At 47.6% G+C, this 18,262-nt stretch overlaps 1 protein-coding gene across 1 annotated transcript in view; it reads left to right on the forward strand.

Moving 5' to 3' along the window:
* The first annotated feature begins 3,484 nt into the window (after positions 1 to 3,484).
* ANKRD23 (ankyrin repeat domain 23) overlaps positions 3,485 to 18,262 on the forward strand; it is a 144,020-nt gene continuing 129,242 nt past the window's right edge. Inside the window, exon 1 of the mRNA XM_069214399.1 lies at positions 3,485 to 3,564. Within this exon, the coding sequence (XP_069070500.1) occupies positions 3,538 to 3,564 (27 nt within the window). The 5' untranslated portion in view covers positions 3,485 to 3,537. The remainder of the gene's footprint in view (positions 3,565 to 18,262) is intronic.

Below are 18,262 nucleotides of genomic sequence, written 5' to 3' on the forward strand. Positions count from 1 at the left end.
ATTTCTTTCAAATTGTCACTAACAGGCTAGTGACCAATTTTACCAATTTACATTGGCTTACTGGAATACCCTTATAATTCCCTAGTATATGGTACTGAGGTACCCAGGGTATTGGGGTTCCAGGAGATCCCTATGGGCTGCAGCATTTCTTTTGCCACCCATAGGGAGCTCTGACAATTCTTACACAGGCCTGCCACTGCAGCCTGAGTGAAATAACGTCCACGTTATTTCACAGCCATTTTACACTGCACTTAAGTAACTTATAAGTCACCTATATGTCTAACCTTTACCTGGTAAAGGTTAGGTGCAGAGTTACTTAGTGTGAGGGCACCCTGGCACTAGCCAAGGTGCCCCCACATTGTTCAGGGCCAATTCCCCGGACTTTGTGAGTGCGGGGACACCATTACACGCGTGCACTACATATAGGTCACTACCTATATGTAGCTTCACAATGGTAACTCTGAATATGGCCATGTAACATGTCTATCATCATGGAATTGCCCCCTCTATGCCATCCTGGCATAGTTGGCACAATCCCATGATCCCAGTGGTCTGTAGCACAGACCCTGGTACTGCCAAACTGCCTTTCCTGGGGTTTCACTGCAGCTGCTGCTGCTGCAAACCCCTCAGACAGGTTTCTGCCCTCCTGGGGTCAAGCCAGGCTTGTCCCAGGATGGCAGAACAAAGGACTTCCTCTGAGAGAGGGTGTTACACCCTCTCCCTTTGGAAAATGGTGTGAAGGCAGGGGAGGAGTAGCCTCCCCCAGCCTCTGGAAATGCTTTCATGGGCACATTTGGTGCCCATTTCTGCATAAGCCAGTCTACACCGGTTCAGGGACCCCTTAACCCTGCTCTGGCGCGAAACTGGACAAAGGAAAGGGGAGTGACCACTCCCCTGACCTGCACCTCCCCTGGGAGGTGTCTAGAGCTCCTCCAGTGTGCTCCAGACCTCTGCCATCTTGGAAACAGAGGTGCTGCTGGCACACTGGACTGCTCTGAGTGGCCAGTGCCACCAGGTGATGTCAGAGACTCCTTCTGATAGGCTCCTTCAGGTGTTGCTAGCCTATCCTCTCTCCTAAGTAGCCAAACCCTCTTTTCTGGCTATTTAGGGTCTCTGTCTCTGGGGATTCCTTAGATAACGAATGCAAGAGCTCATCCGAGTTCCTCTGCATCTCTCTCTTCACCTTCTGCCAAGGAATCGACTGCTGACCGCGCTGGAAGCCTGCAAAACTGCAACATAGTAGCAAAGACGACTACTGCAACTCTGTAACGCTGATCCTGCCGCCTTCTCGACTGTTTTCCTGGTGGTGCATGCTGTGGGAGTAGCCTGCCTCCTCTCTGCACTAGAAGCTCCGAAGAAATCTCCCGTGGGTCGACGGAATCGTCCCCCTGCAACCGCAGGCACCAAAGAACTGCATTACCGGTCCCTTGGGTCTCCTCTCAGCACGACGAGCGAGGTCCCTCGAATCCAGCAACTGTGTCCAAGTAACCCCCACAGTCCAGTGACTCTTCAGTCCAAGTTTGGTGGAGGTAAGTCCTTGCCTCCCCACGCCAGACTGCATTGCTGGGAACCGCGACTTTTGCAGCTACTCCGGCCTCTGTGCACTTCCGGCGGAAATCCTTTGTGCACAGCCAAGCCTGGGTCCACGGTACTCTAACCTGCATTGCACGACTTTCTAAGTTGGTCTCCGGCGACGTGGGACTCCTTTGTGTAACTTCGGGTGAGCACCGTTTCACGCATCCTCGTAGTGCCTGTGTCTTGCTCGACGTCCCCTCTGTCCCCTGACGCAATTGGCGACATCCTGGTCCCTTCCGGGCCACAGCAGCATCCAAAAACCCTAACCGCACGATTTGCAGCTAGCAAGGCTTGTTGGCGGTCTTTCGGCGGGAAAACACTTCTGCACGACTCTCCACGGCGTGAGGGATCCGTCCTCCAAAGGGGAAGTCTCTAGCCCTTGTCGTTCCTGCAGAAACTCAAGCTTCTACTGTCCAGTAGCAGCTTCCTTGCACCCACAGCTGGCATTTCCTAGGCATCTGCCCATCTCCGACTTGCTTGTGACTTTTGGACTTGGTCCCCTTGTTCCACAGGTACCCTCTACTGGAAATCCATCGTTGTTGCATTGCTGGTTTGTGTCTTTCCTGCAGAATTCCCCTATCATGACTTCTGTGTCCTTTGGGGAACTTTAGTGCACTTTGCACTCACTTTTCAGGGTCTTGGGGTGGGCTATTTTTCTAACCCTTACTATTTTCTAATAGTCCCAGCGACCCTCTACAAGGTCACATAGGTTTGGGGTCCATTCGTGGTTCGCATTCCACTTTTGGAGTATATGGTTTGTGTTGCCCCTATACCTATGTGTCCCCATTGCATCCTATTGTAACTATACATTGTTTGCACTATTTTCTAAGACTATACTGCATATTTTTGGTATTGTGTACATATATCTTGTGTATATTTGCTATCCTCATACTGAGGGTACACTCTGAGATACTTTGGCATATGGTCATAAAAATAAAGTACCTTTATTTTTAGTATAACTGTGTATTGTGTTTTCTTATGATATTGTGCAAGTGACACTAGTGGTACTGTAGGAGCTTCACTCGTCTCCTAGTTCAGCCTAAGCTGCTCTGCTAAGCTACCATTATCTATCAGCCTATGCTGCTAGACACCCTATACACTAATAAGGGATAACTGGGCCTGGTGCAAGGTGCAAGTACCCCTTGGTACTCAATACAAGCCAGTCCAGCCTCCTACATGCGGTGGGTTAATAATATGCCTACTACAAAGGACATGTACCATGCACGTCACAGAGCGCATAAAAATCAAATAGGTCAGTGAGTTACCGCTTTTGCTAGAGAGGTAATTTTGTTATCTACGAACAGTAAGCTAATAACTGTCATCCAAGAACTGCATGCATTCCTCAAGATATAGATTAGAGCGTTATTTTTCCCAGCCTTTCATTATCCTAATGTTGCAAAAAGGGTTCGTTTGGTTGTAAATCAGTTCTTATTGCTAAAGAGAACCCCCAACCACGGTCTTACATTTTAAATTCTGAGTTTATTCTTCTCTAGACTTAGCACTCTTAAGCTATACTGCCTACCAGTATGGGTGACATATGACCCCTACATTTTGTAGTACTCTCTTAATTAACATTTCTTACACATTGATATACACACTTAGAATAGCCTGTGCGATGTGCGTGCGATGTACAGTGCTCTGACACCCTACACTGAATTGAGTGGCGTTACAAAAATAAATGCATCTGAGAGAGCGACTTGAGGGGTTCTGTTAAAAGGTGGTAGTGAGGGAATCCGTGGCAGAGGGGGCCATTGGGGGCGTCAACAAACATTCTCGCACAGGGCGCCGCCAGCGTTAAGGCGGCCCTGGTGCCCGCTGTGGGGCGACTGACGTTGCTGGACATGGGCCAGGGCCCAAGTAATAAAAGTGGAGGCGGCGAAGCTCGGCTGCACTGTTCATCCCGCGTAAACCAGTGTCCATTCGTACCTGAGGGAGCGGGGGCTGTGAGGGACTTGGGGGGCAATGGAGATCCTCAGCATCCAGCAGCTGGTGAGTTAACACTTGCTGTCCCCAGCCCTGGCCTCTCTCTCTTGGTCTCTTGTGCTGCTTCTGTGTCTAAACTCCCTGCCCCTTGCTGTCTCTTGGCTCACGCACCTCCCGCCTCCACCTTTTGTCTGCTCTTTCACTTTAATCCCTCTGTGGCACAACCGGTAATCTCTATCCCAGCCTGACTTTCTCATTCTCTCTCGATATATTTCTAGTTTGGTTCTCATATCAGTGATCGCAGTGAGCAGGGATTAATGGGAGCCGGTTTATTAATTACTCTGCCTTTCCCGCCCGCTTCACAGTTCCGGTTCTTTTTCGGTTAAAGCCTAAATCTCTTTATATTACAGTACGCTTGGCGCTTACTATTTCACTAGTGCTACTGTGGGGCTGGTTGGCATCCAAATGATGTTCTGTTTAAATAACAAAAATGTTTCCCGGTGGCTTTTGTCCCACCTCCCACCCTACTCTTTACGATTTCGTTGCCACCCACGTCTGCTTCAGCCACCCCCCCCCCTTCAAAATCATAGGTGGTTTTATTGACTCTGCTGCACCTTCCAAGGCGCCTTGCCATGTTAGTTGACGAGGGAGCTGTGATGGTGAAACTGAGCGTCTGGTTTTCAATAATCTCCACATTTATCTTCTGTGTGCCGAGGCAGAGTCAGCCACAGGGTCAGGAGGAGGCCTCAGGAGGGCAGTGAACATTTAGTAAGAACACAGCTGGAGAGAGATGCCTTCTTCTAGGGCTGCTTCTGGAGTTGTGTGTCCGATTTTATGGCCGAATCTAAACTATTGTTCCCAAGACCACGGCTGGAGTGGTCTCCTGATATGTGAACCTACGTTTGGAGTATTTTGTTTCAGTTCTGGTGGCTACATCAGGGCGATTGTGCATATTTAAGGAACCCATATTTCATGCATTCGCCAGAAGGTCACTTGTAAAATACTGAGCACAGATGTGCAGTATTGTCTTTTGCTCTGAAGATCGCATCTGCCAACTACATCTGCAGTAAGGGGCACAAATACGGAGGCCACCGCTGCCTCCCTGTGTCTGCTCTGGCATATATTAGCATATTGTTGGCACTTCGCTAGTGTCAAGTTTTGGTGCAATAGAGCATTTGCGAGCAAAGGTAGATTGCCACTCCTGTCTGGACCATGAAGCACAAGCGTTTATTAAGTCAGGGTCTTCATTTGGAAGCAGCCATCAGTTCTGGAACCTAATCTGGAGTGCAATGTTCAGGTCTGAACCTCACATCTAGAGTGCTATGTGCATTTCTGAGGGTCACATTCAGAGTATTGTGCTGGATGCCGCATAAGGTGTCTTGAAAGTTCAGCTGGACAGTTCTTCAGTAGAGATTAACGCAAGTGTCTCTAATGGAGCCCACATCTGGATTAATATGTGCAATACAGGAGGTTGCGCTTTAAATATTGTGTACAGATCGGGCATGTTTTCCAGCTCTGATGGATTCACCTGGAGTGCTGTGTCCATTTGTGAAAGCTTCATTTGAAGTATTGTGACGCGGTTTGGAGGACTTATTTTGGAGGTGTATTTCCTTTGGAGGTCTCATCTATAGTTTTGTGTTCAGTTCTGGTCCCTGCATTTTGCGTGGCGAGTCCAGTTTTGGAGAAAGAATCTACCCTCTTGTGCTCAGTTCCAGAGGCCTCATTTGGCGTGTTGCATTCAGTTCTGGGTGCCCACCTGGAGTATTGAGCCCAGTCCTAGAGGCCTCATTTCGCATGATGCCCTTAGTCCTGATGCCTCACCTAGAGTATTGGGTCCCTAGAGATGTCATTGTAAGGGGTGATCGGGTTCGAAGACCTCTTCTTGGGTGGTATGTACAGCTCCACGAGGTACATTTTGAGCATTGTTTGCATTTCCGGAAGCAGCACTTTTGTGTCCTGTGTAGAAGGATCATAGGAGTTGTTATGCCGAATTCTAGAGGACTAATTTAGACTGGTATATCCAGCCTGGATAAAACATGTAGATTATTATGACCAATTCTGGAAGCTTCATTTGGTGTTTTGTGTGCATGTCTGGAGGCCTCTTTTGGAGCATTGTGACTGAAGACCTGTGGCAGTAAACAGGTAAGAAGACTCCTTTGGTGCGGGGAGCATTACATTTTTTCTTTACAAAAAGGAATTTTCTTTTTTTAACCTTTTTTTATTGTAATCTGAACAAAGTCGAGGCACAGTAAAATGGTACAGATGATTTCAGTGAAGCAGAGCAGTATCTGTTCCCACTTTAAAACCAATGTTATAACAGTAAGAGTTTCCAAATTACATGAAATAACATGGTGTAACAATCAGCCGCGGCCTGTCCTTTAGGGCAGAGGGGCCACGCCCCCCCACCTTTTGCCCCTCATGAAGAGTGTCAGTCAGGCTGAGCAAAGGTCAACCTGACAGACACTCTTCATGTTCAGCTCAGGCAGCCAGGAGCGAGACATGCACGATTTGCGCAAACTCCTGAGCTGAACTTTGCTGGGCTGAAGATGTCACAGCTCCTATGGGCGTGACCTCCTCAGCTCAGCAAAGGTGCCTCGGGCCCTTCCCCTCCGTGACGAGGGGGAGCGTCACCGATTGACTTTGACCTGGGCACTTCAGGTTTAAGCCCTGAAGCACCCAGAGTGAGTGTCAATCAGTGACACCTCTGTGACAAAGTTGAGACTGCTGGCATCCCTCTCTGGCTGACCTGAGGTCAGCCAGAGAGGGAAGGCAGCAGTCCCAACCCTCCTGGGACCTCTGAGCTGAATGTAAGTGTGTGTGTGTTTTTTTTAATGAATATTTGGTGCGTGTATGTATGTTTGAATGTTGATGAGTGTTGTGAATGGATGTGCGTGCGTGCATGCATGTGTGAATAAATAAGTGTGAATGTGAGTGTGCTTTCCGCCCGCCCCCCTCCCTCCTAAAATTACTGGCCGCCACTGAAAACAATAACATTTAACAACAAAAATTAAACATAAATGGGCTGCAGCAGCCAGGTATAGAAACATTTCTTGATTGACTGAAAGCCCCCACCCATGCCTCTCGAAGGAGGGGGAAGACAGAACACAACAGGTTGGCAAAGAGAACATGGGGGGAAGAGGAGAAAGGATACAGCCATAGTAACCCCCAGCACACTGTCGGCACCATGGAAAGACCCACCCAGGAGCACGCACTCATCCAACGTCAGCTATCAAACTGGTACTCTAATCATCTGCAGGGGGCTCCTCTGGCACAGAATTCTGGTAAGTGGTCATGGAACCATCTGTCGGTAGTTCCACCTCTGCCAAACTGTACAATATGCCCTCCCAGTTTCTTGTTCAGTATGGTCATCAGTGCGCACCACCAGTAGTTGCGTCTCCTCCATCAGGCCCCATTCATGCATGCCCTTGGTCCATTTTTTGGACCGTCTGTGCAGTGGTCTGCATCCAACAGATGGCCACCGGTCACTTAGCGAGCATTACTCCCAGGAGGGGGACCTAATAGTTCATCTTGGCCCCTGCTTCAGCATTGGAAGTACTCCAAGTAGGCAGTGACTGACAGGTTTCCACAGATATACATGTTATCACCCTTATCACCCGTATGACCTCTACCCCAAAACCTCGTAATATGCTACAGTCCCAAGTCATATGGTGAAAGGACCCTGGAGCAGACCCACATCTTAGGCAAGCATCCGACCAAGCTCTGTTCTGTGTAAACGGTACGGGATCATATAGGCTTGGTACAAGTAATAAAACTGGGTAAGCTTAAACTTCACATTACTAGTCACCTCCTTAACTTGAGCAAACACTCTTCTCCAAGCCCTATCGGAAAGCGGCTTGGGCAGGTCATCAGTCCATCTGTCCTGGATTCCTGTCATGTCAATTTGGCGATCTCCCTTGAGAGATTTGTAAATACAAGAGATTAATCCCTAAGTTGATTCAGCGTCTAACAGCACCTATAGCATCTGGATTCCACAGGCTAAGCAGGAAAGGCTGTCCAACTCTTGTGGAACGTACAGGACATCTTGGTGATGGCATAATAGAACCTGTGCCTCCCTCATTGTAAGGCAATTGCCATTTAGATAAAGAATGCAAGCTGTGTTGTAGCACCCTTCAAACCACTGCAACATATCCATCAAGGATTGGATAGCTCGAATGGGCCAGAGACATCAGAAGGGCTACAGCCTAGCAAAGGATGCCCGACGTAGCACCATTGCAATCGTATGTTCCCAGGCTATGGCCGCCCCCACATGAGGCATTGTGGAAGATCCACATTTGCCCCTCATGCTCCAAAAAGGTTCTTCAGAACATTCCGGCCATCCTCACACCAAGAGACCTGCAAAGTTTTATAATTGCAGATCCGGCAGCCCCATGTCAGAAATTTTCTTTTTGTAAAGATAAAACATCTACTCTGTGCTACAGGGCTGTGTCCTGCTAATGCAGCCCCTCAGCACAATGTAAAATGCATTGACAGGAACTGCTGTGACGGTGGTTCCCTTCTGTGTTTTCATAAATGACCACCTGCTTGGTGGTCATTTACAAATTAGACAGGCGGCCTCCACCATTTGGACAATGTAAATTACTCCATCTCCATGGTGGAATAGTTGGCTATCTGCCCTGAAATAAATCAGGCCCTCACTTTTATTAGGACACTAGCAGTAAAAAGGGAGCTCTTTTGCTGCTAAAATAACACCTTAAAGCCTCCTTGGAATCTCGTGACCTCTCAAAACCTTGTCACTGATGCAGCCCCTTGAGCATCAACAGTCCACTAGTATATTGTGGCTGCAGCATGGCAAACCCCACCAAACATGGGAATTGTAGCAGTGACCCTTTCTGATGGTCTCGCTTGGAGCACTGAGCCCTATTCTGGTGGCTTCATTTAGAGTGTTGTATGTAGTTGCGAAGAAAACACCAAGATTAGTGAACACGTTCTGGAGGCTTCCTTTGTATTGTGATCAGTTTTAGATGCCTTGTTGGAAGTATTGATTGTTTTGTGTTAAGTTCTGGAAGCCTCATCATGAGTGTTTAGTCTACCTCTGAAAGATTTATTTGGAGTAGTGTGTCCACTTTTGGAGGCAGTACATGGTATGTTATTTCCAACTCTGCACACATCATTTGGATTCCTGTGCCTTTTTCTGGAGGCCATATCTCCACAGATATAAAGGCTGGAAAACTGTGACAAAATAATACCTGGATCGAAATCCATGTGCCGCCTTCAAGAAGGGCCAAATCAACCGAAAACCTGTCTAGACTTGAGAGTGTGGGAATATTCCAAAGGGGAATCCGCTCAATGCTGGAGGCTGCAGCTTTCAGTAAGTAAATAATCCTAAAAATAGATAGCATGAGAGTGGAGGGACACAGAAGATTGGTTTTAAAATGCCTTTACTCGCAGGAAAGACAACGAAAACATCGAAAATTAGTTATAAGATGGGGCAAAGGGAAACTCAGTAAATTAATTGAGAAAAGCAGAAGGGAAATAGCACAGAAGTGAGCAAGAGTAAAGCTGGATACTAGGTGGATGGAGCAGGGCGATTTTTATATAGAGTATGTTGGGTATAGTTAGACTGTACATATCAGCAGCATTACTGGTCATTATGTTGTTTGTATCTCAGACACACTCACATATTGTTATATATATGTAATCTCCAGTATATAGACACATAAATTAACTTTAGAAAATGTTCACACAATGTAACACAGCAATCAAATTTATTGCTCTTCCTCGCACAAAGGTGACAGAGTGCACAGGCATATCTACTAAGATTTGTCCTGCTGCTGATGTAACCCCTGTGCTAGCGCACTAGCAACGCTGTCTTGCCAACTCACAGCTTTGCACAGTTGCGCAGAGTTGAGTGTGCTTTGTCTGTCATTAGGTTTGCATTCTGTACTGAAAGCATACCCTTTCAGTACAAATTACTATGCCTAAACAGAATCAAAAGAACCCCACTCATTGGATGTGTGCTATGCAATGCTGCCCACATACAATCTGTTTCAGGTTTCGCATGTAAAGCACATGTGCTGTCAGCAAAAGTTTTTGTAAATTAAAAAAGCTCAAAAACGGGTTAGCGTCCTGCCCCATACTTACTGTTACTTATCATTGGTTGGCTCCCACGTCGCTCTCATCTTCTAGTTTCTGATTGATCAGAGCCTCCTGCTGCTTCCACTTTTTCTTTGGTGCTTGCTGACATCCGGTCCTACATGGAGCCTGGACGAAGTACAGTTCCCGAGCTCTGCAGCTAGTGTCCATCCACTGGCCGCAGCTTGCACAGGGACTATTTTTTTCTTTTTAATCAGGCACTCCTTAAGAGTGCATGACTTTGTATGCTCTGTCTATCCCTCTTAAAACCGCCCACCCCCTGCCTGTCATTGTTATGTTGACCTGGAGCAATTATTGAAGGAAACCTGGTGCAGCTGAATGATTTGTGCCTCCTATGTTTCTCACTAAGAAAGACCCCATATATGCCAGTTTAGTACCAAGCCAGTTATTTTAAAGCATAGAGTGCTTGCCATTTATTGAGCATAGACAGTTCTTCTGGGGTTTTGGTCCAATTTGTAAGCAAACTGCTTTCAAAATAATTCAAAATATAGGTTTCTTTTTGGCATCGGGTCACCAAACAAGACGTTCTCCACTCCTGTCTTTGCAGCTCTCCATTTCCAGTTTATACCAATGCTACAGGAAGGGTTCGAAGTCTATGGGGAGAGACCTGCAAACCATGAACTGGATCTTGCCAGCACTTACGTGGTTTCGACTCACCAGATGAACTCAGCCGACTAGATTATGAAATGGTACAGAAAACTGTGCCACCTGCTTCTCACTCCCTGGCTCTTCACCTCTTTTTTTTACCCCCGCAATACTTTATATCCCCATTTCTCAGCTGGCTGACTGAATGACCCCTCTCTTTAACAGCTTGGATACAGGAAACATGCTGCTTGGTATACTATTCACGGGCGCCTGCACGCGCTCGCTGCGCACCCTCAAATGAAGAACACACAAACCCTTACTTAGCAGGGCCAGAACGGAAGATCCCGCTCTCCCACTCCGGCCCTTATTTTATACACTTTACTTTCCTGGAACCAGTCCCTGTCATCCGGGGCAGATCCCCAGGTAGCCTGGCAGCAAACCACTAGACCGGCAAACAACATTACATCCCTTCCCAACTGGATCAAAATATCTACCTCATTAATGTACACACAAAGTCTTTCAGTCTTTGGCTTGGTGGGGGATTGGGTCTCAGGTTGTACCCCTGGCCTGGGATCTGGTCTCACTGTCTTGACTACCGAAGTACTGGTCACCGATTGTCTCAGAAGGATCGGTCCAGTTGCTGGCGGCAGCTAATTTTCATGATTACGTTCCAGACCCTCGGTTGCGGAACAGTCAGGGAATTGGTCATCTGTTTCCTGATCACCTGAGAGTTCCACAAAGGTTGCCTTCCAAAACCATGAGACATTTCATGTTACCTGCTCTCTCTCTTTTTCTGTTGTCACCATGGTTCCAGACATCCCAGTCACTGTCCATAACCCTGGCTCATATGGCGTGCAGAATTTCTAACCGGGTTTCCAGTCCTTGATGATAACCAGGTCGCCGACTCGAATGTTCCTTAACATGGCACGTCTTCTTTTGCTTGCCTTATCATTCACTTCCTTCCTCCTGGTTTGTGTTTGCTCCGGGTGATGGGGGGGGCTGCCACCCTGGGAGCATGGGGACAGTGTCTGGCCTCTGCCCAGCGAGCATTAGTGACCAAGGAGTTTGACGTGTGGTCTAATGACGGGTTCCACTGTACTCCCGTAGGAATCGATGAAGGCTGAGCACAGGGTCACTGGTTTCTAAGGTGGCAATCCTGAGAGTCTTATTGAGCGTGCGCATGACCCGCTCAACATCTCCACTTGCCTGAGGCCATTGCAGCGTGATTTTTCGATGTCTGAGCGCCCAGGCTTCTCATCAACTCTTTAAATTCATTTCCTTGGAATGGGGGTCCATTATTAGTCTTTATCTCCTCTGGGAGACCAAACATGGCAAAGATTTTCTCCAGGGTCGGACCAACGTGTATGAAGGCTGTGGATGCAATGACCTCCACAATCAGATATTTGGAGTACCAATCTACGGGAACTATGGTGATCCGGCCGCCTGGAAAGCTTCCAAAGTCTAAGGTGACTTGCGACCATGGGGCGGTGCAGGATTCTTCAGTAGTGATTGGTGCAGGTACATCAGGGATGGTCGTTAGCTGACAGGCTGGGCATTGTCGCACACATCTGTCCACTCCCTCTTCGAGGCCAGGGAACTACACCTTCTCCCTCATGTGCGCTTTCATCTTTGTCATTCCTCGATGCCTTCTGTGTGCCAGCAGGACCACGCAATGTTGTAGATGTAAGGGAATTGCTAGTCGTTGTCCCCAGAGGAGGAGGCTATCAGACGTCAAGCTCAGTTCATTCCTGACTCTCCATATTTTTGTCAGCCGTTCTCACTCAGCCACAGTCCAGTTGGTTTTGTTTTTGAGAAAGTTGTGCCAGGAGCTGCCTTCAAATGCTTGTTTCACCCACAGTAACACCTCTTCTTCCAGGACGGCTTCTGAAATTTATTTTGTGCTGAGTGCCTTTGGAGAACTACTCAGAGCTAGTGCTTGCACATGTGCCTCCGTGTCCTCTTCAGCTTGACTGGTGGTCTGAGTCTGCTCCGAAGAATGTTTTGATAGGAAGTCTGCGAGGTTTTTGGCCCCAGGTTGGGTCGCCACATCCATGCAATAGTGCTAGAGCTGAATCGCCCATCTTTCAGTCTGTGGAGGCGGGTGCGGTGCTCTCCCCTCGAACAGAGAGACAAGCAGTTGATGGTCAGTGACCACCCGGAATCGCCTCCCTTGTAAGTAGAGGTGGAAGTGACCACCCGCCCACTTAATAGCCAAGGCTTCCCTTTCGGTTTGAGAGTAGGGCTGTTCGTTGGAGGTTAAAGCCTTGCTGGCACAGGCTAGTGTGGCCCACTGGCCCGGCTCACTTTCCTGGGCCAGGACTGCACCGAGGCCTAACGAGCTTGCGTCAACCACGAGCTCAGTCTTCTTTGTGGGGTCGAAGTAGGCCATGGTGGTCTCACTCAGAAGAGCCTTCTTGAGCGATTGGAACGCTTTTTCTTCCCGGCTCCCCCATACCCACGCTACATCAGTTTTTGTGAGGGCTTGGAGTGGCTGTGACAGTGTGGCTAGCTTTGGGATGAATCTGCCACAGTATGTCGCCATTCCCAGAAAGCTCTGTACTTTAGTCACAGTTTGCGGGTCAGGGGCTTTCCTAATGGCACCAGACTTTTGCTGGTCCACCTGGATGCCTTCTTGGTTAAACACATACCAGAAGAACTCAATTGATGTTTGAAAAAAAACCACACTTGTCTTTATCGAGGGTGAGCCCATGCTCCGACAGCCGCTGGAGGATAGCCTCTGCCGCTGCAGAATAAATCAGTATGTCATCACTGACATTCATCACACCTTGTAATCCAGATAAAGTATGGCAGATGGCATCCTGGAATAGCTCGGCTGCCAACAATATGCCAAAGCTCATGCGTTTCTACCTTTTCAACCATAGGTGCGTCGAAAACGTAGTGATGTATCAGCTTTCCTCTGCTAGTCTTAGTTGGTGCTATCCCACGTTTAAGTCTAATTTGGAGAACCACTTGGAGCCATTAAGATCTGCGATGATGCCGTCTATGGTGGGAGTGGTGTGCCTCTCTTTTCTAATGGCCTGGTTGGGAAGTTGCATATCAATCCAGAGCTGAATTTTCCCGGGCTGCTTCAGCTTCTCCATGATCACCATAGGTGACAGCCAGGGAGTGGGACTGGACACTTTTTCTATGACCCCTTGCTCTTCCAGGTCTGTCAGCTCCTGTTCTACTAGCAGCCCGAGATGAAATTATATCTCCAGGTAGGGCAACCGGCTTCATGGCCTTTTCGATATGCAACTTGATTGGAGGTGCTTTGAGGCAGCTGAGGCCTGTGAACATTTCCAGAATTTCCTTAGCAGCTCGTCTATTTGGCATGTCCTTATGCTTTTTGCAGAAATGATCAGGCCCAATTCTTCTGCAGCTTGACTGCCAAGGAGGGTGTCCGCTTCCCTGTTGACTATATGGAATATGGTATCAATTGCTCGGCCCTCCGCCTGCACCTCACTGCCATACGCCTCTATAGAGGCAGCGGGTATGACTTCCATACGTGAATATTTTGGTACTCAATGGAGTTAATGATGGTCCAGGCTAGAGGCAGCAATATTGTTGCACGCCCATTACATTCACTGATGCTCCTGTGTCTATGAGGGCCCCGACAGGAGACCCTGCTACTTTGATCATGCATGTGGGCTGAGGTCGCCGGTGTTTCTTTAAATCGTTCGTGAACAATATTAAGAATAATTCTTCTTCTTCCCCAGGAGTGGAGTCTTCCAGGGTATAGCGTGGAGCTGGGTAGCATGCACCACGTGCTACGGGGTCATTTAGTGATAGTTGTTTGACTGCCCTGGTCGGTGGGCATCTACCTCTCACTCCTCTCCCTCTTATGCCTCCCTTGCAGACAGCTGCAAAATTATTCAGTTTGCTGCAGTTGGAGCATGTCCTCCCTTGAGCCGGACAGTCTCTTGGGTTGTGTTCTTTCCTCCCACAATAGTCACACCGTCCTCATGGCTTAGCACTGCCTAGGCTTCATCATTGTTTGTTGCAGCTGCATTGCGTCTGCACGTTCTGGCTTGACTACCAGGGATTTCTCTGACATGTGTGACAGGTCTAGGTCCATCTCTGCTGCTCTGGCTGCAGATAGTCATGGCACGATCCCATGACTTGAGATCTTGTCCAAACTGATATTGGGTTGCCTCAATATTAGGCCTCTCAGTGTCTTGTTTCTGCATCCCTGCATAATTTGCGCTTGTACCGCCTTTTGTTGATCATCTTCAGTGCATGTGCTTGCCAGTTCACGGAGTCGGCGTAAAACTGGTCGATGGATTCACCCTCTCTCTGTCGCGCCTGCTGTAGTTTTAAACGTTTGAAGTCCAGGTTCAGCTGCGGCTCGAAATGCCCTCACTGCTGCATCATCGTAGGCACCTGTGTTCGCCAGATGTCTGAAGAGTTTGTATATTTCATCCCCCACAAAATGTAGAAGTAGGGACCTCTTGACTGCTCCGTCCCTCTCACGGGTGGCCAAGAAGTAGTTCTCCAGGCACCTGACCCATATCTTCCAACTGAGCAACGCTGTGCCGGGATCTACTAGCTCGCTGAATGGCGGGAGCGCGCCTGCTATAGTGTGTTGTGGCGGTTGGTTGGTGGCTGGTGTTGGGTCATCTGCCATGATGGCTGTGACACTTGTGCCTCGTGTTGGTTAATTTGGGCCTACTGCTCCCAGCAGGTCACAGCAAGTTGGTCGGGTGCAGATTGTGGGTGATTCCTGTGGGGTGCGACCAGTGACGATGTGCACCTTTGACTGCCTCTTGGTGTTTCTCCGCTGTGGGATGACTTTTACCCCAGTGTTGGTTGTGTTGCATCAATTTGAACTAAGATTTGCATGCCACTTCACTCCTGCCTTCTCCTGGTCAAGCACACGTTTGAGCCCCCTTTATTGTTTTTTTTTTTTTTTTCGTGGTTTCTTTTCCTTCATGAGCAGTGTCAAGTTCACCACCTCGTGGACGTGCTCAGCCTTGATGTCTGGAAGTCAGCAACCTTCGGCAGCTTAACTAGATCAGGAACAGCAGGCCACTGCTGCATGTGGGCTGACCCTCTCGCAGCCTGATATGGCCATCGTGCGTCCTGCGCTTTTGTTCAGCCTCGTTGTCTCATGTGCGATCACGTCACTGTTGGGCCTGCCCAGCGTTCAGTCCTGTAGGTGGGTAAGCGTGGGATCGAGACTGTTCTCCTCACCAGTGTTATACTATTCGCGTGCGCCTTCACGCGCTTGCTGCGCGCCCTCCAATGAAGCGCACACACACTGTTACTTTTCAGTGTAGGAACAGAAGATCCCACTCTCCCACTCCCACCTTTATTTTATAAATGTTACTTTCCCAGAACCAGTTCTGGTCGTTAGGGACAGATCCCCAGGTGGCCTGGCAGCAAACCACTAGACCAGCAAATAACATTACACTGCTCACTGTTGCAGGTATGCAGCTGTGTGTACTAGTTGTTTTTTAGTCTTCGTTGCCAGGTTGTAGCTTTCCTCGAGGAGATCTTAAAGGGACTGTCCAGCATAAAATGCGCCAAGCTCCCCTTTCACTCATGCTACATTGTCTCCCCACACAAGACTCCAGTGCTTAATTTGTAAATAAAAACGTGCCGATGCTCAAAGCCCTCCTCTTAAACACACGGCTGCTGCATTTAAATGTGCAAGCACTGAATACTGAGGCATCCTAATCCTTAAACCATCTCGGGCCTCTTCAATCCATTTAAAGCCGCTCCCTGCTCTTTCAACTCATTCTTGCAGCTTTCTGCTTTCTCCCTTTGTGACGCTTTTTCGTTTTTCTTTTCCTAGTCTTTCCCATATGTGTCTTTTGCTCGCAGGTAATGCTTAAGGCGGAAAGATAAGCGCCGGCCCTCTAAAATAAGTGCCGGTGCTCCGCACCGGAAACAACAAGCACACATTAAGCACTCCAAGACTCCCATCGGCAACAATGGTTCCAACATACCTTCCCGATGTCATCGTGGATTCCGACCTCCTTCACTAGACAGTCCCTTTAAACTGTGTTTTTAGGTCCCTCCTGTATCTCATCTGTTGTATGTAATTGCGTTGTGGGCGAATTGGGGAGGCAGATTATGGAGAAAACAGACATAGGTCTTGTAATTACTAGAACGCCATCTGAGCACAGAGAAACCTCTTATTTCAGCTGCAGAACATGCCTGGTACCTGCTATGGGGGTCAGGTATTGCAACACTCATACTTGGAGGCACATTTACTCTTCAACATAAAAATTAATGCCTATGTAGTTGACTTGCGGTGCAACTCCTACTCTGTAATTGTGGCAAGAGCTCGGTATTGTGGCACTTTACATGAGAACCAGCTACATTACACAAAGTCACGCCATATTTTTTTTTAAAGCGTGGAGATTGTGATTAGCCCAGAATCACAGGATGTTACGGTAACGCTGAGTTTAATGTCTTATTTGTATTTGCGTGCTGTTTGGACCCTCCCTGTTCTGAATCCTCATGTAGCAGGTGCCAGCTTGGTCTGTTCTCGCGTAGTTTCCTAACACATTTAGGACTGTGCTCGTGCGCTGACCTGAGCAAAAGATTGTGAGCTGTAGCCACAAGCGTGTTAGAAATAGATGTCAGGCCTTCAAACCCACTTGGCAAGAGAAACAGCTTGGTTCACCGCTTTGAGTGTCCTGTGGGTTATGGGTCGCTCTGTCTGACCAGTACAGAAAGGTATGACTTTACTGCGAGCAATTACAAATTGTGTTCATTAAACGGTGGATCCTCCTGATCTGAGTGTGACCTATTTGGTGCATATTCGTTTTCTAAACATAAAGCACTGAGTAGCCAGAGTCTGACTTATTGTTGACGAGTGGCGACTCGCTTCACCCTTGGTAACCTCAGAGCCTTTCAGCTTGTGATTAAGCCTGGACAAAACATGTCTCTTTTGCAATAGGGAGAATCTCTGGCCTTCGAAGCAGTGCACCAAATGAATTATATATTTATAGAATATTGCATCACTCGGAGCTCTCAAGTTTCCGCGGTCCATGCGTGAATTCATCCTTTTGGCTTCCTTTGCATTCTGGTACTAGTTGTCTCGGTTTTATATGAGACAAACAGAATTGCACTTTTCCAGAATGCAGAGAAAGAACCTGGATAGAATGAGCTACTCACATTCGGAAACTAACAGTGTTATTGCTTGGCAGTATTACAAGAACTTTGCACTACTTACAAACAGCAGGACAAATCTGTTTGTTCAACATTTGCCTCTTGTTTAGAAATGGAATGGAGCAAACTGTACTTGCACGATGGCAAGCTTGATAAAACTACGTTCACAATATTTTACCTGTGTTTACTGTCGTAAAATGGGCTAGCTTGGAGGGAAAAATAATGTTATTCTGTATTTATACTCCATATTCCACTCTTTTCTGTGGAGCGCAGACCAAGCACAAATTGACTCAAACAAATTAGTGCCCGTTTGCTGCTTGTGCTGTGATTCAGGTTTTATTTCTTCTTTCCACTTCCCTTGCCCCGTCTAGTGCTCCTTGCCTCCTCCCTTCCAAGTGTCGCTTCCCCTTTTCACTTTTTATTTTTACATATTGCACAAGGTAAAAAAAAAATCCATATGATAGTGGCAACACTGGTTGCATCATAGTGCCTTTTTTTCCTTCACTGGTTGTACATCAGTTCGCCTTGAATAATCCAATTGATATCGAATAGGCAAAACGTATTAGCTTTGCCAATGCTTGTTTTTAATGTACACATTTCCCCTTGTTTATGTCTGCTTCAAGTAAGTAGTTGTTTTTAATTGGTTTGGCTTTCTTAGTAAATCAGGGTTTGAATCAAAAAAGTGTAGGTGCTTGCACTGATCTGCCCCAGTAATTCTCTCTTATTGCAAAGTGAGACACAGCAGTGAAAAACGTTTTTTTTGCACCGAGAAAAGGATAACGTTGCTTAGTAAGTATGTGCCGCTGTGCGCCGGCGTAGAACTTTTTAAATCGGGGCCAGACACTTTTATACATTGGCACACACATACAGACGCTCCCCCAACATACAGTGACATATATATGTATATTCCTATAAACCCCACCATTGCACACAAGCATTCACTCTT

This window comes from Pleurodeles waltl, chromosome 11 (genome assembly GCF_031143425.1).
Source record: "Pleurodeles waltl isolate 20211129_DDA chromosome 11, aPleWal1.hap1.20221129, whole genome shotgun sequence".
NCBI classification, from domain to species: Eukaryota; Metazoa; Chordata; class Amphibia; order Caudata; family Salamandridae; genus Pleurodeles; species Pleurodeles waltl.